The 26387-nt window shown below is 37.2% G+C and overlaps 1 protein-coding gene across 7 annotated transcripts in view; it reads left to right on the top strand.

Moving 5' to 3' along the window:
• PARPBP (PARP1 binding protein) overlaps positions 1–26387 on the top strand; it is an 83361-nt gene that overhangs the window by 8758 nt on the left and 48216 nt on the right. For 2 of the 7 annotated variants that reach the window (XM_074402324.1, XM_010340224.3), the window contains exons 3-4: positions 11066–11299; positions 17304–17411. In XM_074402324.1, the coding sequence (XP_074258425.1) occupies positions 11066–11299; positions 17304–17411 (342 nt within the window). Of the gene's footprint in view, positions 1–4364; positions 5522–11065; positions 11300–17303; positions 17425–26387 lie in introns of those variants that run through there. The other 5 variants (XM_074402327.1, XM_074402325.1, XM_074402326.1 and 2 more) reach the window with 4 other exon arrangements.

The raw sequence follows: 26387 nt of genomic DNA, 5'->3' as shown, positions 1-26387 counted from the left end.
GAACGTTATTCACAGACCTAGAAGAAGCTATTTTAAAATTCATATGGAACCCAAAAAGAGCCCAAATAGCTAAGGCTATTCTAAGCAAAAAGAAGAAAGCTGGTGGCATCACACTACCTGACTTCAAACTGTACTAAAGGGCTACAATAATCAAAACAGCATGGTATAGGTACAATAACAGACACTTAAACCAATGGAACAGAATACAGAGCCCAGAAATAAGACCACACACCAACAACCATCTGATCTTCAACAAAGCTGTTAAAAACAAGCAATAAGGAAAGGATTCTCTATTCAATAAATAGTGCTGAGATAACTGGCTAGCCATATGTAGAAGATTGAAACCGGACCCTTCCTTACAGCGCAGATAAAAATAAACTCAAAATGAATTAAAGACTTAAATGTAAAACACAAAACTATAAAAACCCTGGAAGACAACCTAGGCAATACCATTCTGGACATAGGCATGGGCAACAATTTCATGATGAAGACGCCAAAAGCAATTGCAACAAATGCAAAAATTGACAAATAGGATCTAATTAAAGAGCTTGTACATAGCAAACAAAACTATCAACAGAGTAAACAGACAACATACAGCATGGGAGAAAATGTTTACAAACTATGGATCAGACAAAAGTCTTATATCTAGCATCTATTAAGAATTTAAACAAATTTACAAAAAAAACCCAACCCCATTGAGAAGTAGGCAAGGGGCTGGGCACAGTGGCTCATGCCTGTAACCCCAGCACTTCGGGAGGCTGAGGTGGGTGGATCACCTGAGGTCTGGAGTTTGAGACCAACCTGGCCAATATGGTGAAATCCATCTCTACTAAAAATATAAAAATTAGCCAGGCTATGGTGGCTCATGCCTGTAATCCTATCTACTTGGGAGGCTGAAGTGGGAGAATCGCTTGAACCTGGGAGGTGGAGGTTGCAGTGAGCCAGGATTCTGCCACTGTACTCCAGCCTGGGTGACAGTGACAGAGTGAGATCCTGTCTCAAAAAAGGAAAAAAAAAAAAGAGAAATAATTGATACAACAAACCCTTATGACGTGAATTTACCTATATAACAAACCTGCCCATGTATCCCTGAACTTAAAAGTTCAGAAGAAAAAATTCATTTTGAGTTCAGGATGAGATAAGAGTTTAATTTCATTCTTCTGCAGGGGATACCCAGTTGTCCCAACATTTATTGATTAGACTGTTCTTTCCCCATTAGGTGTTCTTGATATCATTTTTTGAAAACCAGTTGCCATTAGGTGTTCTTGATATCTTTTTTGAAAACCAATTGCCTATAAATTTGTGGATGTATATCTTGGTTCTCAATTCTGTTCCAGTGGTCTTTCTGTATGTTTTTATGCTAGTACCATGCTATTTGGATTACTGTAGTTTTGTAGTATATTTTGAAGTTAGGTTTTTTGTGATGCTTTCAGCTTTGTTCTTTTTGCTCAGGATTGTTTTGGCAATTTGGGGTCTCTTGTACTTCCATACAAATTTTAAAATTGTTTTTTGTATTTCAAAAATGGCATTGGAATTTTGTCAGGAATCACATTGAATCTGTACATTGCTTTGGATAGTATGGACATTTTAACAATATTAATTCTTCATTTCATCAATATGAGATAACTCCATATATTTGTATCTTCTTTAATTTCTTTTATCCATGTTTTATAGTTTTCAGTGTGCAGATCTTTCATCTCCTTGGTTAAATTTATTTGTAAAAATTTTGTTTTTTAGTTGTTGTAAATGGGATTGTTTTCTGGATTATTTTTTCAGATTGTCTTTAGTATATTGAAATGATACTGATTTTTGTAATTTGATTTTTGTATCTTGCCACTTTACAGAATTTGTTTATTTTATAGTTTTTGGTGGAATCTTTATGTTGTTTCTGTATATGAGAAACATGTTATCTATCAACAGGAACAGTTTCACTACTTTCTTTCTAATTCAGATGCCTTTTATTTCATTTTCTTACCTAACCACTCTGGCTACACCTTCTAGTACTATGTTGAACAGAAGTGGGAAGTATAAGCATCCTTGTCTTGTTCCTGATCTTAGAGGGAAAGCTTTCAACTTTTTTCACTATTGAGTATGATATTAGATGTGTGTTTGTCATATATGGCCTTTCTCATGTTGAAATATTTTCTTTTATATCTAATGTGTTGACAATTTGTATAAAGAGAGGATATTTAATTTTGTCAAATGTTTTTTCTGTATCTTTTGAAATGATTATATTGTTTTGTTATTCATTCTGTTATGTGGCATATTTTGCTTACAGATTTACATATGTTGAATCATCCCTGGTATGAATCTGACTTTACCATCATGAGTGGTCCTTTTAATGTGCTGTTTAACTTGGCTTCCTAGTATTTTGTTGAGGGATTTTGCATGTGTGTTCATTATGGATATTGACCTCTAATTTTTTTTCTTGTAGTGTTCTTGTGTGGTTTTGGTATCAAGGTCATGCTTGTTTCATTAAATGAGTTTGGAAGTATTCCCTCTTCAATTTTTTGGAAGAGTTCTTAAGTGCACACAAAACATTCTTCAAGATAGATGATATTTTAGCCCACAAAACAATTCTTAACAAATTTAAGAAGGTAGAAATCATACTGAGTGTCTTTTCTGATTACAATGGTATGTAACTAGAAATCAGTAACAGGAAGATTTTTTTTTTTTTTGAGACGGAGTTTCGCTCTTGTTACCCAGGCTGGAGTGCAATGGCACGATCTCGGCTCACCGCAACCTCCGCCTCCTGGGTTCAGGCAATTCTCCTGCCTCAGCCTCCCGAGTAGCTGGGATTACAGGCACGAGCCACCATGCCCAGCTAATTTTTTGTATTTTTAGTAGAGACGGGGTTTCACCATGTTGACCAGGATGGTCTCGATCTCTCGACCTCATGATCCACCCGCCTCGGCCTCCCAAAGTGCTGGGATTACAAGCTTGAGCCACCGTGCCCGGCCAGGAAGATTTTTTTTTAAATTAACAAACACGTGGAAATTAAACAACATGCTCCTGAGCAACCAATGGTTCAAAGAATAAATGAAAAGGAAATTTTAAAGATCTTAAAAAAAAATGGAAGTACAACATACCAAATCTTATGGGATGGAGCAAAAGCAATCTTAAGAGGAAAGCTTATAGCAATAAACACCTACATGAAAAAAAAATCTTAAACTTAACATTACACCAAAAGAAACTAGGAAAAGAACAATACACTAAGTCCAAACTTAGCAGAAGGAAAGAAATAATAAAGATGAGAGCAGAAGTAAATGAAATAGAGACTAGAAAAACAATAGAAAGATCAGTGAAACTAAGAACTGACTTTTTGATAAGATACACGAAATCAACAAACCTTTAAGTAAACTAAGAAAAAAAAGGCTCAAAAAAACTAGAAATGAAAAAGGATACATTACAACTAATACCACAGAAATAAAACAGATCATAAAAGAATACTATGAACAATTTGTATGCCAACAAATTGGATAACCTAGAAGAAATGGATAAATACTGTGGCATATACTATCTACCAAGACTGAATCACGAAGAAGTAGGAAATCTGAATATACCAATAAAAAGTTAGGATATTGAATGAGTCATAAAAGGTCTTTTATTAAAGAAAAGCCCAGAACCTGATTGCTTTACTGCTGAATTGTACCAAACATTTAAAGAACTAATACGATTCCTTCTCAAACTCTTCCAAAAACATGCAGAGGAGAGAACTCTTTCTTTCTTTTTTTTTTTTTAAATTTTTTTTTGTTTATTATTTTTAAAGATGGGGTTTCACCATATTGGTCAGGCTGGTCTCGAAATTCTGACCTCAGGTGATCCGCCCATCTCAGCCTCCCAAAGTGCTGGGATTCCAGGCGTGAGCCACCGCGCCCGGCTGAAAACACTTTCAAACTCATTTTGTGAGGCCAGGAGGTATTCTCCTCGTAGACTTTCTGTTTATATCCTTTGCTTATTTTACTCTTGAGTTGTTTTTGTCTCCCAATTTTTGTTTTTGTTATGAGACAGGGTCTCGCTCTATTACCCAGGCTGGAGTGCAGTGGCACAATCTTGGTTCACTGCAACCTCAGCCTCCTCAGGCTTAGGTGCTTCTTCTACCTCGGCCTTCCAAGTAGCTGGGACTACAGGGATGTACCACTATGCCCAGCTAATTCTTTTATTTCTTATAGAGACAGGGTTTCTCAATGTTTCTCAGTCTGATCTTGAACTCCTGGGCTCAAGGGATCTGCCTGCCTCCACCTCCCAAAGTGCTGGGATTACAGGCATGAGCCACTGTCTGACCTCTTTCTTACTTGAAATTTTTTTTTTTTTTTTTTTTTTTTTTGAGATGGAGTCTCACTTTGTCAACAGGCTGGAGGGTAGTGGCACGATCTTGGTTCACTGCAACCTCCGACTCCCTGATTCAAGCAATTCTCCTGCCTCAGCCTCCCAAGTACCTGGGATTACAGGCACGCACCACCATGCCCAGCTAATTTTTTTTTATTTTTGGTAGAGATGTGATTTCACCATGTTGGCCAGGATGGTCTTGATTTCGTGACCTCATGATCCACCTACCTCAGCCTCCCAAAGTGCTGGGATTACAGGTGCCTGGCGTATTTGGAATATTTCTATATGTATTTTAGATATTCTCTGTTATAAATTTCGTTGGTACTGTAAGGGAGGCAAAATTGTACCTCCACCCTTTTAGAGCTTTTTTTGTCTGGGCCTGAGAATTAAATTGACATCAGACAGATCAACAGGAGAAAATCATGCAAATTTAATATGAGTTTTACATGGCACAGGAACATTCGTAAGGAAATGAAGACCAAAAGACAAGTTAGAGTTGAACACTTGCATACTGAATGGGAGAATGAGTAGTAAAAGGCAAAGAAACTTGGCCTGGGATGTTTAATTGGATGGAGTAGTGGCCAGGAAATAAAGCTTAGTTTAATAAGGTTTGTTTGTAGAGATTTTCCTGGACCTCAGCTTACACTCTTTGATGATAAGACTGTTACTTGTATAAAGAGGGTATCTTCACATGGGAATTTTGTCTTCTGCTTTGAAGAAACAGAAGGAAATTCATAGTGATCATCTTACACCTGCTATTTTTCAAGAACTTTTAACTTAGATTTTCATTTTGCCAGAATGGCATAATTTGAGCGTGGGGTGATCTTCTAGTTTTACCTTTAATTTTTACCTTTTCTCCATTTTACCTACTTTCACTGGATGCATTTCCCTTACATTGTTCTACCTGCATTTATGTGAGCTACCATTCTACTGGGTCTTAGGTCTAGTATGATCTTCTTTACCTTGGTTTCCCAGCGCTGTTTCCACATCAGTTTTTAAAGTAGAGCACGTTGTTTGCTTTTTCAGCTTACTTTCCCATTCATAGGCTTACTGGTTTGTGCTGTTGTTAACTCAGTCACTTAAGCTAGATACCCTATTTTTATTTTATTTTTTTTATCCTTTAGCAATGTAAAGAAATAGTACTAAGGTAAATGATGGATTATGAGAATGTCGAAGAAACAAAATAGACTAGGTAAGTGTTAACCTTGGTGACTATACACTGGAAAATAATGAGAGAAAAATAGAGGCAATTTTTAAGAATCAGTGTTGTATAGTGATTGAAGACTATTATTTTGGAATGAGACTATATTCAAATCACCTCCTTTCATTTATTTATAAATTACTTCTAAGGATATAAATAGATTTTATCAACAAGCTAAGTGAAATGTACCCTGAAAAAACTTTAACCCTCATTGTAAAAATTCTGACATACTGAAATATTCAATCCACGTCAGTTTTTCTTCAGGATTTGTCTATGTAGCTGTCACTCAGGGTCTCTATCTACTTGCTAATTTTCTACTTACTAATTCACTTAATTCAGTGTGAAAGTTCAGTCTCTGAGTGAGAAAGAAGAGGTTAGTTGTAACTGAGTTTTTCACAGTTAGTATATGTGTGTACACATGTGTAGTGGTGTGGTAGGTTACAGTTCAGTTTTATTTCAACTTTTCACATGCAGAGTTAGCTCAGACCTCCTCGACTGCTCAGACTTCCAAGCACTCAACAATGAGACGACGTGCATATATGTCTGCAGGTGCATTCATAAGTAGCATATAGTAATAAAAGGTAGTTAGAGTTTGTTGTATATATATCCATTACCTATATTTTTTATCCTATGTTTGAGCTCTATTTAGATTTTGAATTCTCTGAAGTTTGAGAACTTGAGTCTTTTTTTAAAAAATGTATTTATTATGATTTAAGTTCTGGAGTACATATGCAGATCGTGCAGGTTTGTTACATAGGTATACATGTGCCATAGTGGTGGTATGCTGCATCCATTGCCCCATGATCTACATTAGGTATTTCTTCTAATGCTGTCCCTCCCCAATCCCCCACCCCCTGCTATTCCTCCCTTAGCCTCCCACCCCCCAGGCCCCAGTGTGTGATGTTCCCCTTCCTGTGTCCATGTGTTCTCGTTGTTTAGCACCCACTTATAAGTGAGTACATGCAGTGTTTGGTTTTCTGTTCTTGTGTCAGTTTGCTGAGAATGATGGTTTCCAGTTTTATCCATGTCCCTGCAAAGGACATGAATGCATCTTTTTTATGACTGCATGGTATTTCATGGTGTATATGTGCCACATTTTCTTTATCCAGTCTATCACTGATGGACATTTAGGTTGGTTCCAAGTCTTTGCTATTGTGAACAGTGCCACAATAAACATATGTGTGCATGTGTCTTTATAATAGAATGATTTATAATCCTCTGGGTATATACCCAGTAATGGAATTGCTAGGTCAAATGATATTTCTATTTCTGTATCCTTGAGGAATTGCCACACTGTCTTCCACAATGGCTGAATTAATTTACACTCCCACCAACAGTGTAAAAGCATTCCTGTTTGTCCACATCCTCTCTAGCATCTATTGTCTCCTGATTTTTTTTTTTTTTTGAGACGGAGTTTCGCTCTTGTTACCCAGGCTGGAGTGCAATGGCGTGATGTCGGCTCACCACAACCTCCGCCTCCTGGGTTCAGGCAATTCGCCTGCCTCAGCCTCCTGAGTAGCTGGGATTACAGGCACGTGCCACCATGCCCAGCTAATTTTTTTTTTGTATTTTTAGTAGAGACGGGGTTTCACCGTGTTGACCAGGATGGTCTTGATCTCTTGACCTCGTGATCCACCCGCCTCGGCCTCCCAAAGTGCTGGGATTACAGGCTTGAGCCACTGCGCCCGGCGTCTCCTGATTTTTTAACGATCACTATTCTAACTGGCGTGAGGTGGTATCTCAACGTGGTTTTGATGTGCATTTCTCTAATGACCAATGATAATTAGCCTTTTTTCATATGTTTGTTGGCTGCATAAATTTCTTTTGAAAAGTGTCTGTTCATATCCTTTGCCCACTTTCTGATTGGGTTGTTTGTTTTTTTCTTGTAAATTTGTTTAAGTTCTCGGTAGATTCTGAATATTAGCCCTTTGTCAGATGGGTAGGTTGCAGACCTTTTTTTCCCATTCTGTTAGTGGCTGGTTCACTCTATTACAGTTTCTTTTGCTGTGCAGAAGCTCTTGAGTGTAATCAGATCTCATTTGTCTATTTTGGCTTTTGTTGCCATTGCTTTTGGTGTTTCAGTCATAAAGTCCATGCCCATGCCTGTGTCCTGAATGGTATCACCTAGATTTTCTTCTAGAGTTTTTATGGTGTTGGGTCTTAAGAGTATGAATCTTAAAGTATAGTTCTTACAACTGACTTTGACTATGGTAAAACTTTTGAATACCCAGTAGAGTTGTTAGTCTGTCTAATGACATACATGTTTTTCTTAACTGTTTAAGTGGGAGAAAAGAAAAGATATATTAAAATACACTTTGAGTTTTAGGTTTCTAGCATGTTTTTTGAGAGGGGAAATTTTTTAGTTGGAATCATGTAACACCTTTCTAGTAGTTTTATACTGCTAAAGATTTAACCTTTATAGATTCATAGGACTTTCGACTTCATCATATGGCAAATGTATATGACTTGATTAGGTGGCAAATAATATCTTGGCTTTCTTTCTTTGGATTAGCTTCTTAATTTGCATCTGACAATTGTGTTAATAGAGGCTATTTTTTGCCTTAAATTGTCTTATTGAGAAGCTTACACTATTCCATTGCATAAAACAGATGAAGGTATTAATTTTATACCTTTATGGAAAGCAATTATAGTACCTGTGATTGACTGTCAGATTTGAAAATGATGTAACTGTGATATAACAAGTAAGAAGAAACAGATTTTTAAAATTGTATTATATTTATCACCACTCTTTCCCCTCAAAACAGTGATTTTACTTTAAATAGGAAAAGTGAAAGGAAATTGACATTTCGATTACCTGTCATTTGTGAGGTGTTATTTCATCTGTGTAATCTCATTTTATAACCAACAAAACTGACTCAGGGGTTTCAATATCTTACCAAAGGTCACATAGTCCATTAGTGCCCTTAAGTAGACCTATCTTTAATGACAACAAAACATCTAGTTAATTAAAAATGTAAAATTTATTTAAAATTTTGCATTATTAGAAAAATATGATATAATGTACAAAGTACAAATGCTCTGGAAAATGTGTAACTCTTGCTTTTCTCATTTTATTCTTGTGAAATACGATTCTTCTTATGTTCATCGGAGAATTAAAGTGCTGAACATTTTGAACTTCCTTAATATGTTAGCCAGCTGGCATATTTTCCTAGCAAAATATTTTCTGATTTGACCACAGACTCTCTAAATCAGTTGTTACTGGTTTGAATAATAGAATATGCTGTCATGGTGGGCACCTGATCATGAAAACTGATATCTGGAGTGCATTTTTATTTGGATTTAAAATGTTTTTACAATCCCAGTATAAACACTGTTAATCTAGTCAAAACTTTTTCTCACAAGATCAAGAGCTTGCATAGTTTTACTTTAACTAGTTATAGTCAAAAGGATAAGAATAAGTCGTGCATTTACGTTATACAAAATCTTAATTTATTTTAAACATGAAGGATGTCAGACTAAAGATAGTTGTAGGAATTTTTGAGATAAAACAGTTTAAAAACTCTAAATAACTGGATTGATTTAATTTAAATACCATTTGGAAATTTTCTGGTATGTAACCTTTGTGGGGTTGGGGAGTAAAGTATGTAGTTTTGGTGCAATGCTGGAAAATTACAACTATGTCCTACATTTGGAAAATAGATCCAATGTTTGAGAGTTACTGATTTTTTTTTTTTTTTTTTTTTGGTTATTTGTTGAACTAGTTTAGGTATAGAATTAATTTCCATTTTCATGACACAGCAGGCCTCTGCGCTAAGGACAATGAGGCTACTTTATTTATTTATTTATTTATTTATTTGAGACAGAGTCTCACTCTGTTGCCAGGCTGGAGTGCAGTGGTGCAGTCTCGGCTTACTGTAACCCCCGCCTCCCTGGTTCAAGCGGTTCTTCTGTCTCAGCATTCTGAGTAGCTGGGACTACAGGCACGCACCACCACGCACAGCTAATATATATATATATATATATATTTTTTTTTTTAGTAGAGATGGGGTTTCACTATGGTGGCCAGGATGGTCTCAATCTCTTGACCTTGTGATCTACCTGCCTCAGCCTCCCAGAATGATGGGATTACAGGCATGAGCCACTGTGCCCAGTCAAGGATGATTTTTTTTAGTTGTCTTTATATAGATGAGTAAAGAGCTACTTATTTTAAGGCAGTTTGGATACCTTGTCTTAAATTTGGATAGTAAGTAGTAACAGTGGCTAATTATTATAAGAAGTATAAAGATGTAGATTTAAAAGGTCAAACATAGTGAAAATAATATTTGGGTGTGTTTGATTTCTCTCTATTGGTTTTTGCTGGGTAAAGGTTATATTGCAGTTTAGTTATAGTGAACTATAGTTGTACTTTAACACCCACCCATCTTTAAATGTAGTTAATGGACAGATCTTGGTGTTAGCAGAAACTACGAAAATATTAAAGGAACTTTACTATGGAAGGCAGCAATGTATTACATTTTGTAAACCGTATATGGATACTTAAAAATATTTGGTACTCATGCTATATTAGAAAGGAGTAGTTGGAATTTTTTGCTAAATTAGGGCTGGCCATTTTTGGAAGGCACCATTATTAATTTCTAGAATATTAATGAGGGAGCAGAATTGAATCAATAAAAAAAACCTTCAACTTGTTCACTGAATTTATTATGTAGATATTGAAGAAGATTTTAAAGAAAGCTTTATAGTTAGATAAAATATTGGCATACAAACATGTTGGTAACATTAGTGGGTCTCTAGCAACTGTATGTCACTGTAGATAGGTTATAATCTGTTTCATTTTTTGTGGGAAAAATAGAAAGTCTGTCAAAAAAGAGAAAGAAAAAGAATAATTTTGCCTGATTAGTAACATCTGACAACTTATAGAAAGAAACCTGACCACGTCTTCTTAGTTCTTGTTTGTTACAGTTTCATGCGTCCATGAGCTGAGAAGAGTCAAAATTATTCTCTGGCTCAAGGTTTTAGCACTGATGTTTTGCTTTCCTTGTAATAGCTATGAAACATTATTTGAAAAATTAATCTTTATGACCGTATTTTAAGACAAAACACTTAGAATATTATGTTATGTGGGAATTCACTATGGCATTGAGAATTTTAAATACGAGATTAAAAATAGATTAACCAAAAGAACTAAAAGGAACTAAAAAGAATAAAAATTTTCCCCCCTCAATAGTACTTAAGTATAGTTTACTGCCCACCCATTCATCCACTTTGGATGGAAGAAATCTGGTGAATTTCAAGAAATGTAACAGTGACTATATAGTTACCAGTTTTGCCAGGTACAAATTTGCCTTAGTTGTTTATATTTTATGAAGTCATGGAAACCTTTTTCTTTTATATCTGATTTCTAAAATTGTCTCATAGTTCAACTTGGGTGTTCTCTTCAAACCCATAAAAATTGAATGTAAACTTTACTATAACAAAATTTAATTTGTATTTCTTATCTCAGTTGTAAGTTATTGAATATTCTGGCACCCAACTTTATCTTTATTTTCTTCTTGTTGGCATCATCTTTTTCAGCACAATGGAGAATTTGCAGTCTCTCTTAGTGATGTTTTATTGACCTGGAAATACTTACTCCATGAGAAATTGAACTTACCAGTTGAAAATACGGACGTGATTGACGATTATGAGGACATTAGGAAGATTTATGATGATTTCTTGAAGAATAGTAATATGTTAGATCTGATTGACGTTTATAAAAAATGTGGAACTCTGACTTCTAATTGTGAAAATAATAACAGAATATCCCCTGTAAGTGTTTTTTAAACAATTCTTTTTTGGAATTAAAATTTAGCTCAATTTATTTTGAATTAAGGTATCCCCAGTTATAGTAACTTGGTAATGTTTTGCTTAGTGAATCATGATAAAATGGGAAAATTTAGCTACCTGAAAGCTAGTTATTACTTGAAAGAAATCTTCTGGTGGTAAATTTTGTTGGACTTGTATTATTGTTATTTGGTTGCAATAAGACTAGCTTCTTAGACCAAGAAATTGTAACAAAGAAATTAGTCCCAAATGCCTGATTTCTTTTTGAATTATATCAAAGATTGCTTTTGTATTTAACTTTCTTTCTTTTTTTTTTTTTTTTTTTTTTTTTTTTTGAGACAGAGTTTCACTCTTGTTACCCAGGCTGGAGTGCCATGGTGCGATCTTGGCTCACCACAACCTCCGCCTCCTGGGTTCAGTCAATTCTCCTGCCTTCGCCTCCTGAGTAGCTGGGATTACAGGCACGTGCCACCATGTCCAGCTAATTTTTGTATTTTCAGTAGAGACGGGGTTTCACCATGTTGACCAGGATGGTCTCGATCTCTTGACCTCGTGATCCCCCGCCTCGGCCTCCCAAAGTGCTGGGATTACAGGCTTGATCCACCATGCCCGGCCTGTATTTAACTTTCTTGGTTGAATGTGCGTTTGTTAATTTGGCACATGTTTGATAAATGATTGGTATGGCTTTTTGTAATGTTATTTTACTACATATAGGTACCAGTTATGAGAATAGTATTATGCAATATACATAAGGTAGTAGACTATTCCTTTTTTGAACCAGCATTTTTTAATGGAGTAAAAATTTAAAAATTAAATGGAGTAGTACCCCTTGCAGTTTGCTTTTGTCTACGTTAGAATTTATAAACTGTTTTAGAACATATTTGGGCATATCTTGTTATTTTTACAGTGTTGAAAATATTTTTAGTTATTTGAACATTTACTGAGTGCCAATAAAGTAGTAGTTAAATAGTGGTAATAAATAACTGTACATGAATTAGAAGAAAATGTTTAGTGTATTTTCTAAGATATTCAATTATTTTATAAATATTTTAATATAATACGTGGGAATAGCATTTTAGCTGATTATAACAGAAACCTCCACTACAATAGTGGTTTGGAGAAAGTAGAAGTTCAGCTTTTATGTAAGATATCTAAAGATGCAAACAGGACTGATAGGATAGCTCCATGGTTATCAGTGACCTGGGCTTTTTGTGTCATTCTGCTCGCTGATTTTACTCCTTGGTCTCTACTGTCAAGACCATTTTATGGTCCAAGATGACTGTTGGAGCTCCAGCCATTATATTCATTATACTGGTATTCCTTGTACCAGGAAGTAGTAAGGAAGAACAACACTTTGCTTTTCTATTAAGGGTACATAGCTTTTTTCTTTCATCTTATTGCCAAAAAGTTAGTCACATGGCTGCAACAAGCTGCAAGGGAGGATGGAGAATATAGATCTTATTCTGGGTAATAACTTGCCAGAATAAAAACAAAAGCGCCATTACTGGGGAAGAAAGGGAAAATGGATATTGGCAGGCGGTTTGCTGTCTTTGCCTCATTGAACGGTCACAGAAACCTTTGCCTTGTTATAGCTTCCTCAAAACACATCTACACACATATACAACTACACTATGGTTAGGATACTCGTAAAGATAGTTTTTAAAAATTCTTCCTTAGCTGTATTTTATTTGCCTACTTACGGAGATTATTTTTGTCTACTTTTTACATAGTTGATTTAGAGAGGCTTATTCATACATGAAGAGCGGATTGTAGAAACAATACAGATCTTAAAAGCCAGTGGTAGTATAATCTACCTGCGGTCTTCGGGCACAGTGTTTTCATTCCATTCCTTGCCATTGTCTAAGTCCTCTACTAAGTCTCTTCATTTGAGTGGGTAAAGTCATAGTACGATATATATCAGGGTACATGTTTGAGGTTGTCTACGTGGGGGACTCTCTCCAAATGTCAACATGTCACCAGGAATAAAATTGAAGCTGCTAAGATGGTAGTACGTGAAGTAGAAAATGTTCTGCATTTTAATCCTGGAAGACCAACAGCTTAATCTCCGATACTGTTTGCTCTAGGGAAATTTCCAGTGCAGGGAAAAAATAGACAGGAAAATATATCCCTAGATTGATTTCTCAAAAATGTACTAATTATCATCTCAATTTATGCTAAAGTCTCTTTAAAGATACATATTAGAATATTCCAGACAGTTTTGAATTCCATGATCCTGAGTTTTGATGATCATGATAAAATTTCTTTGTTTCATATTTGTTGAAGCTGAAACAAGGCAGGGATTATGAGAAATTAAGATAAAGCTAAGTCAGGGCAATTCTGGGAATGTGGTCGCTTGAGCATTGCCTCTTTCCTCTTTCCTCCCTGTTATTCCTCTTCTAAGGAAAATGGATACAGGGCCCATGGGCATCTCGGAGCATACAAAGCCTTAGATTGTGACTGGAATCTTAAGTAGAAAGATTTGGTGCAGGGCTTGCTTTCTCATGAACTGAGCAACTATCTGGAAGATGGGATCAGAGACCCGAGGTGAGCAGCAGAAATGGTTGATCCTAAGAAGAGCTTAGCCTCAGAGATCTGTGGACCTCTTTGGGGGAAGTTCAGCAAATGCCCTCTCTGGGTACGCTCAGATTCCCTGACCCTTACGCCAAGAAGTAGCTGAATGGATGGGCTCACTTCCTGTTGGTAAGGCTTGGAAGAACACAGGACTCTTTTTTAGCCTCAGCAGATGACTGGTAGCTTGCTTGTTTCTCCACTGATGCTCTGTAAGTATAGAGACCATTTCAACTTCCATTACCTGTAGAACTGTCATCACTTAAGATACATCAGCAGTCAGATCTGAGTCCCAAAGAGCTCATGAAGAAAGCAACATTGAAGGGTTTCCAGCAGCCAGAGTAGGACGAGTTAGCTGACAACACACATGCCTAACAGAACAGAGATACTAGAGGGGAATAACAGCAACTTGAATAATATAAATGTTAGTTACCTGGGAAAATTCAAGCATAGCACCTCAACATAAAACTATGGAGCTGACAGAAAAAAGAAAAAGGCAGCACACCTGCATGGGCGTGGGTCTGGGTGGGGGTGCTGAGGGTGCTTCATGGTGCTGGGCTCTCTGGGATGGGGGGATGGTGGAGGGTGCTGCAGTTACCCAGGGCAGAATGCAGCTGGAGGTGTAGGTTCTTGGCCTGAACTTTTTTTGTGATAAGAAGGCCACCCTTGAGAAAGCTCATGAAATATAACACCTCTGCAGAAGCAGTCCTCAGCTGGAGGCTGAGGCTGCTGGGAGATGCATCGACATCAGTGAATGCGGTCCTGCAGGTGGGTCCCTGATGCCTGCACACTTTTTAGGATCTTCTGATCTACCTGGCAGGGGTCAACTTACTGCCACTTTCAGAAAGAGAAGGCTTGCTGCTGTCCAGGCCTCCTGGGTCAACGAGGCTGACACTGTCCATTGGGCAGTGGGGGCCAGACCCAGATCTCTTGGCTCCTGGGGAAGATCCACCATTGTCAGCCTCGTTGACCCAGGAGCAGCAGAAGGGAGAGTCCCTCTGAGCATGGAGCTGGTCTCTAAACTCGGGATTGCCTGGGATTCCCAACAGAGTCCAGAAGAAGAGACAAGACCTGAAAAAGATGGCAGCTGCCATGCGACAAGTGAGACAGTGGGACAGCCACCTGCTTCAGAGCATTGAAGCCACCTGGCACCAACTCACTGTCCAAGCTGAGAGGAAGAAACCAGGGACTCAAGGAGCTTCATTCAGTTTAATATAAAGCCAGCAGCAAACCTCTGAAGTCCAGGCATCTCAAAGAAATGCCTTTTTTTGTGGACACGTTACTAAGCACAGAGCTAGATTTTAGTTTTGTAAATATTTGCATCTCCTACTTTATCAAAAAGTTTTCTTTTTTCTTCCTAAAAACCAAAGAATGCTTTCATTTCCAACTGCATCCCTTGCTCTGCTGCCTCCCTGCTCCTTTTCTCAAATTTTGGGCAGGTGGGCTGACTCTTCTGAGGGATGCAGATGAAAGCGTATTGGTAGAGTGGAATAAAAAAGGGCAGCTCCTCTTCAAAATCTCAGAATGAATTGAAAAACACAGGACATAATATATTCTAAGTCCATCTAGGATGTTCTGTTTTAAGAGACAGGTGTAAAGCCGTACTCTGAAACTGCAGGTTGGGTGGACAGTATTCTAGATCAAGGATCTGGTTCTCCCTGGGAGCACCCACATTTCTTTTAAGGTTTCCAACAGAGATGTAATGATGAAATTACTCACAAGAGGGATTAGATGCCGGCTGCTAGTTGCAGTTACTGGGTTTCTGTAAATTTCATCTGTTGATGTTCTACATATGTGGTAAGAATTTATTTACTGTGTAGTATGTTTAAACATTTCTAAGTTTTATGAGCTATTTCCTCCTGTATAAGCTGACAATTCAAGTTGTTCACTGTTTTCCTGTGCCAGTTATTATCTGGTTATAAAACTATCAGATTAAAACATTAAAGTATAAATAAGCAGACTTTTTCCTGTGTAATTGCATAACTTTGAGATAAATACTTCGGGGTAATTTTATCTGATTTTTATTAAAAATAAATCATTTCTAGACACGGTGGCTCACGCCTGTAATCCCAGCACTTTGGGAGGCTGAGCCAGGTGGATCATAAGGTCAAGGGTTCAAGACCAGCCTGGCCAACATGGTGAAACCCCATCTCTAATAAAAATACAAAAAAATTACCAGGGTGTGGTGGCAGGTGCCTGTAATCCCAGCTACTTGGGAGGCTGAGGCAGATAATAGCTTGAACCCAGGAGGTAGAGGTAGTAATAAGCCAAGATCACACCACTGGACTCCAGCCTGGGTAACAGAGTGAGACTCCATCTCAAAATCAATCAGTCAATCAATCAATCATTTTATGACAACTGAAAAAAGAAAAAAAGACCGAATTCCCAACACAGTGGATGAATTCAGACCAAAATTAGTCTTGAAAATTAGGCATAGTAAATATTTAAAACACACAAAAAAATATTAAAGAAATCATGAAGTGCTTAGTACTTTTCCAAGTAGGAGAACAGAAAAAAAAGAGTTAAACAGAAACAGATGCATAAAAGGCTATAATTAAATACATAATATATTTGATATAAATATATTTGTTATAATACATATTTTCCTTAGCTGAAACAAGCAGATAACACCATTATTGTAGGTTGGCCTTTTGCGATAGCTCTTCAGGGATTTTGCATGTCTGACACCCATGGCTCCACCTGAACCCACCCAGAAGCAATTCAGCATGCAGGATGACAGCTTTCATCCCCTATGATTTCATCTCTGCCCCCAACAATCAGCAGCAAGCCTAGCCACCCTCACCCCTTCTTCCAAACTTCCTTTGAAAACTCCCTAACCTATGAGTCTTGGATGATATTGGTTTGAATATTAACTCTGTCTTCTACATGGCATGGCCAGCCTCGTGCCTATTAAACTCTTTTTGAGACAGAGTCTCACTTTGGTGCCCAGGTTGGAGTGCAGTGGTGCAATCACAGCTCACTGCAGCCTTCCTGGGCTCAAGTGATCCTCCCACCTCAGCCTCCTGTGCAGCTGAGACTACTGGCATATGCCACCATGCCCAGATAATTTTTTGCAAAGACAGGGTTTCATCATGTTGCTCAGGCTGATCTTGAACTCCTGGGTTCAAGCAGTCCACCGACTTTGGCCTCACAAAGTGCTAGGATTACAGGCGTGAGCCACATTTCCTGACCCTAAACTCTTTCTTTACTGTGGTTACGTAGTATTTATTTGTGCAGCAGATAGGAAGAACCCACGGGCAGTTACATTGTGAAGTTTAATGATATGTCTGCTTAATGACTGCTAACAATTGTCAAGTAACACTCTGCACTGAAACATCAATGACACTGAGTAGAGCTTTGTGTGAAGTATTTTTTATAGTCAGCATAGCATTTTATTAGTAATACCTTATATTTTCTACAGACTCAACTACTGGATTTTCTGTCTGGCACACAGTATGCAGTAGGTGATGAAAGTGATCTTTATAAACCGATATCACCAACGAGTAAATACACCCAGGATAATGAAAAGGTACTGATAAACTGTGAGTAAATTAAAGCAGGTTATAATCCCTTTCAAATCACTGAATTTGGCAGTACCTTAAGGTGACTAATGTTTTGTAAAAATTTTTTAACAAATCTTTAATTTGTTTAAAACTGTACTTGCAAAGAATAATATATTGGAGGCTGGTGAGAATGTGATAATAGAGTCTTCATGGTTTGGGGCCAAGGTAACAGGCATTGAACAAAAATAAGTATCATTCAGACTATCAGGAAAGTAATTGAAGGTCCAGTTTGTCAGAGTTCTTTGAATCTCTTTGGTAAACTTCACATTTACTGTTTTAGATGGTTGATCCTAGGGAGCATATGCTCAATTGAAAAATCTCATCTGTACCCCTTGCAGTACTACAACTCATGTATCAGGAGTTTGGATAATAGGGTTTGTCGTATAAACCACAGAAAAGTAGTGCCTCATACAAGTTTGGTCTAATATAATTTACCTTCAGCTGAATGCTATGCTGGGTACTTAATTATGTATGATAACCTCCCTAAACATAGTAGTAGTGCTTATGAAAATGGGGACCAAACTATGACCTTTTTTCTCTCTTGCCCAAACTCCTATTTAAGTGGCCTGGGAAGTCATACCTTCTAAACCATAAAATCTCATCAGATGGGTTTTATTTAACCCTCTATAATGTGATTTACTTTCCCACCTGACTCTGGTATAACATCACATTACAGAGAAGGAAATAAAAATATTTTCTCCCAAAATATGTTTTTTTTGCCATCTTTTGAAATGGTCTTACAAAGCTCTTTTGTGGAAGAAAATTTGTATCTGTAAAGGATCTCTATTAATGTAACTAAATCTTTCCCCTTCCAGACCCTCTCAATCCTGAAGAGGTAACTGAGAGTCTAGCACCTTTTAAAGGTCTAAATAGGAAGCCTTTGCCATCTATTGTTTCTTTTTTTGTTTTTGTTTTTTTGAGAGAGTTTCGCTCTTTTGCCCAGGCTGGAGTGCAATGGCAAGATCTCAGCTCATCACAACCTCTGCCTCCTGGGTTCAAGTGATTCTCCTGCCTCAGCCTCCTGAGTAGTTGGGATTACAGGCATGTGCCACCACGCCTGGATAACTTGTATTTTTAGTAGAGACAGGATTTCTGCATGTTGGTCAGGCTGGCCTCGAACTCCCAACCTCATGTGATCTGCCTGCCTTGGCCTCCCAAAGTGTTAGGAGTACAGGTGTGAGCCACTGCTCTGGCCTGCTATCTAAGGGTGGCTGCCTATGAGACTTCATCTGCATAGTAAGAACCTTGGTCTTTATAATCCCCTATCTTAAACCAGAGACTCCTTTCTCCTGGTTCCAGGTCTTTAGATAATAATTCTTTCAGCCAGTTGCTTGCCAATTGGAAAATCTTTGAATCTACCTATGACCTGTAAGCCCCATTTCAAGCTATTCTACCTTTCCAGGCTGAACCAATGTATACCTCACATGTACTAATTGATGTCTTATGTCTCTCTAAAACATATATAACCCCAGCTACTCAGTAGGCTGAGGCAGGAGCATTTCTTGAACTAGGGACGTGGCGGATGCGGTGAGCTGACACTGCACCACTGCTCTCCGGCCTGGGTGACACAGCGAAAAAAAAAGAAAAAACATATGGAACCAAGCTATAACCCAACCACCTTGGGCACATTTTCCAGGATTTCTTGAGACTGCACCTTAGGCCATTATCACTCATATTTGGCTTAGAATAAACCTTAAATATTTTACAAAGTTTAACTCGACAAAAGTGTCTGTGACTAATAAAATCACCATTGACAAGATGAGAATTTGAGTATCACAAAAAATAAAATTATATTTAACATTTTAATTATTTTTATTTTATATATTTTGATTATTATTATTTTTGAGGCAGAGGCTCACTCTGTTGCCCAGGCTGAAGTGCAGAGGCATGATCTCTGCTCACTGCAACTTCCACGTCCCGGGTTCAAGTGATCCTCCCATCTCAGCCTCCCAAGTAGCTGGGATTACAAGCGTGTGGCACCATGCCTGGCTTATTTTTGTATTTTTAGTAGAGACTGGGTTTTACCATGTTGGCCAGACTGGCTTCAAACTCCTGACCTCAGGTGATTCGCCTCAGTCTCCCAAAGTGCTGGGATTATAGACATGAGCCACTGCACCCAGCCAACATATTTTAGAAATATGATATATAAAAGGTTTAAATATATTTACTTTCAAAATCACCTGCTCCAATAAGTTAACACATTTGGTGAATCACCTTCATTTTTTAACAAACATTGCTGAGATAGATTCTCTTATACGTCCCATGTTATATAGATTGCACTTAAAATATGTATTTTATCCGTGCCCTCAAATACCTGTATGTCTCCTTCCTGGATTTAATGAAGTGTTTTATATGTGCATCTAATATTATTTTCTGTACTATTTGAAAGTAAGTTGCTGACATCATGTGGATCCCTAAAGTTCCTTAGCATACATTTCCTAAAAGTAATGACATAATTGCAAAATAGTTATCATAAATGAGAAAACTTAAGTATTTTCAAATATCATATACTAACTTTCATATTTAGATTTCTCCCTTTCTCCCCAAAATGGCTTTATGTATCTTTTTTTTATTTTAACTAACCTTCTGAAAGATTTATGTTGCTTTAGACTACTTTAGAGAATTCCCCTAATCTTAAAAAAATTTTTTAAATTAATTTTATTTAACTTGTTTCTTTATTTGCTGTATTTCCAATAAACTGGAAGTGGCATCTAAAATGTTGCTTAGATTTTAGTTTAATATTTCCTAAGAAATACTTCTGAACTGATACAGAGTATTTCATTTTATATCATATTTTGAGAAAACTCAGGGGTTGGGGAGAGCAGCAATGGAGGAAGGGTTTACAGTATGCCTACATAAACTATAAAAAAGAATAAGTAATATAAGTAATGTATAAAAGAAATCAGGAACAATAAACTGTGGAAGGCCACAGGAGGCCTCTGGGGAGGAAGGACTCTTTATTGCCAGCATGTTCCCAAGTGCAGAGTGTCCTAAGCTCAGATATTCTAAACATAGTGCCTAAGGACGTAACACTCCCTTGAAGCACTGGAATGTAACCAGACATGCAGGCTCCTTGCTAAGCCTGCTCCTAGGAACTACATTATCTATTGATAAGCATGCCCTTTTAGCTCTTGAGAAACTGACCTAAACCGCCACTGCTATCAATTTTATGTTTGAGGCACAGCCTCCCTTTCACCAGTTCACCCTACCATCTATACTATAGATAAAAGTGATTGTATTCAATAAATACTGTGGAAACCAGAACTCAGGGCCTCTGCAGCCTCCAGTTTATGTGCTGGTCTCACTTTATGCATTCTTAACCTGTATTTTTCTCATTCCTTTGTCGCCACTGAACTTGGTATCCACAGGTGGTTTGTGGGGGCTGGCACCCTACACTCAGGTTATCCTAAATTGCCGGGTCTCCCCAGTAGAAAGATGTAGTTTTTCCTTTGCTGTCAGCAAAGATCTATGAGGTGACACTTTGACACTGTATAAATATCCTGTTTCTGAATAACCTTTTACTTAATGGCTTTAAGCATGCATTGATGATCCCTGCTTGAATCAGTTTTTTCTATAGTGAGCTAATTATCTCATGTCTTTACATGAATTACTTGCCATTTCTCAGTAAAGAAAAGCTTTATCTTCTCAAATGAGATGAAGTACCATTTTCTAAAAATCTCAGGGTCACTCCTTAATTCTCTACCAACTTAGGGGTTAATGTAATAGTTATATATAATATAAGCAAATTATATTTTTTCTATTTATTGTTCTTTTCTTTGTGTTTCTATTATAAGGACTCATGAATTTATACTTATTCAGTGTTTTAAATCAGTTACACTCATTATTTTTTGAGGCTAAAATAGAGGAAGCTGCTTCAAGCAGGTTTTTGTGTCTTTTTTATAGGTCCTAGCAGACTTTTCAAGCATTTTCTTCTTTTCTGGTACAAGAAAATATTCCAAGCCCACCTTGAATGTTTCCTGCCCAGACCTGGTTTCTTTTAGTGATTTGTAACTATTTTCTCTTGCTTGAAATTAATTTTTCACTTACGTTTCCTTTCTTTTCACTTGATGCCCCAAATCTTAACAAAGTGATTGATTGCCAAGTTGCCTGATCTTAGTGGCATTTAAGCAGTGTATCTGTATATCAAGAGGGTAGAAAGATCTCTTTTATCTATTCTATATATGCTATAGGGAGGAAATTATAATTGTAATGTGTGTATTTTTGAAGAGGAATGAACTAATTTGCATATGCAAAAAGAATTAAGCTTTAGGAACTTCAGCTTATAGATATAAAGTTTAAAGGGGTGTATGTGACTAAGGATTATAAACATATAGTTTCCTCATTTAAACACCACTGATAGTTTGTTTCATTGTGTTAATTCTCTAATTTCTATCTTTTGCTTTCTTGAATTGTATTTTCTAATAGAATTTTATCTACTAGTTCAACTAATGGATTAGATTTTTCTGAGGACTCTTAAATTGGCAGCCGTCTTCTTAGCTGTGCTCCTGTTACCTGCAGTTTCTAATTTTTCTTTTTACAAGGTCTCTTTAGAAGTCAATGTATTTCTTCCCCCAACCCCTGAGATGGAGTTTCACTCGTCATCCAGGCTGGAGTGCAGTGGTGCAATCTTGGCTTACTGCAACCTTCACCTCCTGGATTCAAGCAATTCTCCTGCCTCAGCCTCCTGAGTAGCTGGGATTACAGGCACGTGCCACTACACCTGGCTAATTTTGTGTTTTTAGTAAAGATAGGTTTTCACTATGTTGGCCAGGCTGGTCTTGAACTCCTGACTCTGCGATCTGCCTTGGCCTCCCAGAGTGATGGGATTACCGGTGTAAGCCACCATGCCTAGCTGGAAGTCAATGTATTTCTAATTAAAATCCCAATGTGAATTTTTGGGCTGTAGTCTTGCAAAGATATATTTTGGCCATCAAATGTGTTTACTAATACCACACCAGAATCTTCAAGTAGGTGAATGGAATGAATTTGAGAAACAATATTTTTGTTTCTTCATTTTATGTTTCCTAAGGTACTAAACCAGGCATCCCCAAACTTTTTACACGGGGGGCCAGTTCACTGTCCCTAAGACCGTTGGAGGGCCGCCACATACTGTGCTCCTCTCACTGACCACCAATGAAAGAGGTGCCCCTTACTGAAGTGAGGCGGGGGGCCGGATAAATGGCCTCAGGGGGCCGCACACGGCCCGCGGGCCATAGTTTGGGTACACCTGTACTAAACCATTGCTTTAAAAATTCCAGAGTAAGGAAGGGCATAGTAAAATAAAGGCCAAACAAAGAAAATTATCAGTTAAAAATAAATGTAAGTATCTTAGTTTTAGTCTAACTTTTTGTTGTTGGTGTATATATAAGCATTTATGCATTGGCAAACAAAGTTTAAAAAAACCATATAAATTGTTAATCTTCTAAACTTAGAAAAACTGACTTTCTTCAAACTGAGGTTGAATATTTGCATCTCAGTAAGAAAAGATAGGAAAAAAAAACTTGGAATAGTCAGAAAGCTTAAATAAAATTGTCCAATTTCTAAACAAACATTGGAAATATTTTGTGGTATGGATAGTATCCGTTTATTAAACAAATAAACAGAACAGTATCCTTATTTTTGGTATCTTGGTAAAGGCTTCAATCTTGTGGATTTTTTCAATTTAGGCCCTTGCTCTTGGACATCATAACTGTACTTATGTGGACTTCTTTTCCAGGGAGTCTCTTTAAAACTCACTTGTAAATACAAGAGAAAGGAAACCATAACAGCCATGTTATGTGACCATAATGATAGGGATAGGTTTCCAATTGCAGCCATGAGTTAAAAGAAACACTCTTAACTGTGAGGACTCCAAGATGTTTTTCCCTGGTGTTAGCCCAACATCACAGATCAGAAGGACAAAATTTGCTAGCCTTAAAGAGCAAGTTGTAGATATGAGAGTTGAAGCCCTGGTTTTGTGCCCAATTAGTATCAGGTATATACATATTTGTTAAGTTCTTGTTAATTCTGAACAGCAGAAGAACAATGACATAGAGATTTCATTAAGTTAAATGTAGGAAAAGTTTCTGATTACAATATGAATGTTACTTTTTCTCTGCTTTGATTTTTGGTAAATTGTGTAATTCTTCCAAAATGTCAAAGGAATAATAAGAATTGTGTTTTAGATAGACTATTGCACTATGAAGTTAAAATGGAGACTTGTATTATACACTTGTCTAATAGAAGTATTGTGATTTACTGTAAAAATAAAAATAAAAGGACATTTGAAATATAAGCAGAGACCGGGTGCAGTGACTCATCCCTGTAATCCCAGCACTTTGGGAGGCTGAGGCTGGAGGATGACCTGAGGTTGGGAATTCAAGACCAGCCTCACCAACATGGAGAAACCCTGTCTCTACTAAAAATACGAAATTAGCCAGGTGTGATGGTGGGTGCCTGTAATACTGGCTACTTGGGAGGCTGAGGCAGGAAAAGCACTTGAACCTGGGAGGTGGAGGTTGCAGTGAGCGAGATCACACCATTGCATTCCAGCCTGGGCAACAAGAGTGAAACTCCATCTCAAAAAAAAGAAAAAAAAGAAATATTAGCAGAAAACTATATTATACCTTATTTTATAAAATTTTAGGACAAATCTTAAAGCTCATTTTTATTTGATTGTGCCTTAGAATTCTCTCTTTGTAAGGCACTGTAATAAGAAATATAAGCATTTATTTATCCCAGGTAAGTTTTTTTTTCTTTGAAGACAGTCTCATTCTGTCCCCCAGGCTAGACTGCAGTGGCACTGTTTTGACTCATTGCAACCTCCACTTCCCAGGTCCAAATGATCTTGTGCCACAGCCTTCCGAGTAGCCAGGATTACAGATGTGTGCCATCACGTCCAGCTAATTTTTTGTATTTTTTAGTAGAGTTGGGGTTTCACTGTGTTGGCCAGGCTGGTCTTGACCTCTTGGCTCAAGTGATTCACCTGCCTTGGCCTCCCTGTGCTGGGATTACATGTGTGAGCCACCACATCTGGCCTCAGGTAAGTTTTTATTAATAGATTTTTAGTTTTGAAATTTTTAAAATGCCAAATTCATGTATTAATTTTTCTTTCATCATCATTGGACAAAACTCATTGAGAACCTATTGACAAAAATAGATTGATTACCTGCTATAATGCAAATCATTCCGTTAGGATCTAAGGACATATTATTTGGTCGCATGGAACTCATAAAGTAATAGGAGGATTAAGAAACATATCTGAAAGTGGCTGGGCACAGTGGCTCATACCTGTAATTCCAGAACTTTGGGAGGTCAAAGCAGGAGGATCACTTGAGGCCAGGAGTTTAAGATCAGCCTGGGCAACATAATGAAATCTCATCTCTAAAAAAATACTAAAAAGAAAAGTATCAGGAAGTGTTTAACACTTAGGCAGAGAATAGGGTGATATGCAGAGTTATCACAAGATGGCAGGAAAAAGAATACATGAATGTCTATTTTGGATTGGGGAATCAGGGAGCATCTCTGAAAATGTGACATTTAGCTAGTATATTTAATAAGCAAGAAAAAAGTCATGGTTAATCTTTAAACTTTGTTTTCTTTTAATTTTGCTTACATTCTATCTCAAGTCCATATTTAAGGCAACGCTTTCTTGTCCAGTGAAGTTTTTCTTTTAAATTGACCCTGATTGCCTCCTACTTTTTAATAATTATCTTTTACATGGAAATTTAAATAGTCAAAATATATTCTCTTTAGAATTTCTTTTAAGATGTACGTCCTTAATGTCTAAGAGGCTTGCTAAGGATTTGTAATTTTTTATTGCTGCCTTTTTTAGTTTCTTTCCTGCTTCAAAAATTTAAAATGTGAGTGGATTGAATATGTGAAGTTTTAGTTTTAATTTGGCAAATATTTTCTTAGTGTTTACAGATGATAAATTCCTGGGACATCAGTTATGACTGAAATTACTGAAGGATTTTTGAATTTCATATGTTTTGAGAGTGAATTAAGTTTAGAATTTGTGATTCTGTTACCTGAGGGAATAGGCAAGAAGATGATTTCAAGTGAACAGTTTGGGAACAACATTTAAGAATTAAAAACAAACAGGGTTCTAGAGCCGAAGGTGGGATGGAAGTAGTCGAGAAGGCAAAAACAGGAATAAAATTCCATGCAAGGAATTTCATTTTGAGCTGGTCATGGTGGCTCACGTCTGTATTCCCAGCACTTTGGGAGGTCGAGGTGGGAGGATTACTGGAACCCAGGAGTTTGACACCATCCTGAGCAGCATAGCGGGACCTTGTCTGTACAAAAAAATAAAAAAAGGTTAGCTGGATGTGGTGGCACATGCCTGTAATCCCAACTACTAGGGTGACTGAGGGAGGAGGATCACTTGAGCCTGGGAAGTTGAGGTTGCAGTGTGCCCTAATTGTGCCACTGCACTCCAACCTGACAGCAAGACTCTGTTTCAAACAGAAAAAAAAAAAAATTATTTGATTTTGACAAAATCCAACTTAGTTTTTTGCTTCTGTTGTCCTGTGTAAGAACTCTTTGCCTTACTTATTCAAGGTCATGAAGATTTTCTACTATGTTTTCTTTTAAAAGGTTTTATAGTTTATATTGTACATTTTAAGACTTATGATCCACTTTTACTTTACTTTTTAAAAGGTGTGAAGTTTAAGTTGAAGTTCTTGTGTCTTGCATATGGATGACCAATTGCTGCAACACCAATTATTGAAAAGACTGTCTTTTCTTTATTGTTCCTTTGGCACATTTGTAAAAAATCAGGTTGCTATAATTGTGTCGGTATATTTCTGCACTCTATTCTGTTCCATTGAGCTGAGTAGTCTTTCACAAATACTAGTCTATCTGAATTATTGTAATTGTATAGTAATTTATATTGTTCCTCAGCATGTTTAACATACTGTTCCAGTATCTTCTGGCCTACATACTTCTGGATGATTTGTTAG

Source organism: Saimiri boliviensis, chromosome 7, assembly GCF_048565385.1.
Source record: "Saimiri boliviensis isolate mSaiBol1 chromosome 7, mSaiBol1.pri, whole genome shotgun sequence".
NCBI classification, from domain to species: Eukaryota; Metazoa; Chordata; class Mammalia; order Primates; family Cebidae; genus Saimiri; species Saimiri boliviensis.
The sequence above is the reverse complement of the archived record's forward strand: the minus strand, read 5'-3'. Positions and strand labels throughout refer to the sequence as shown.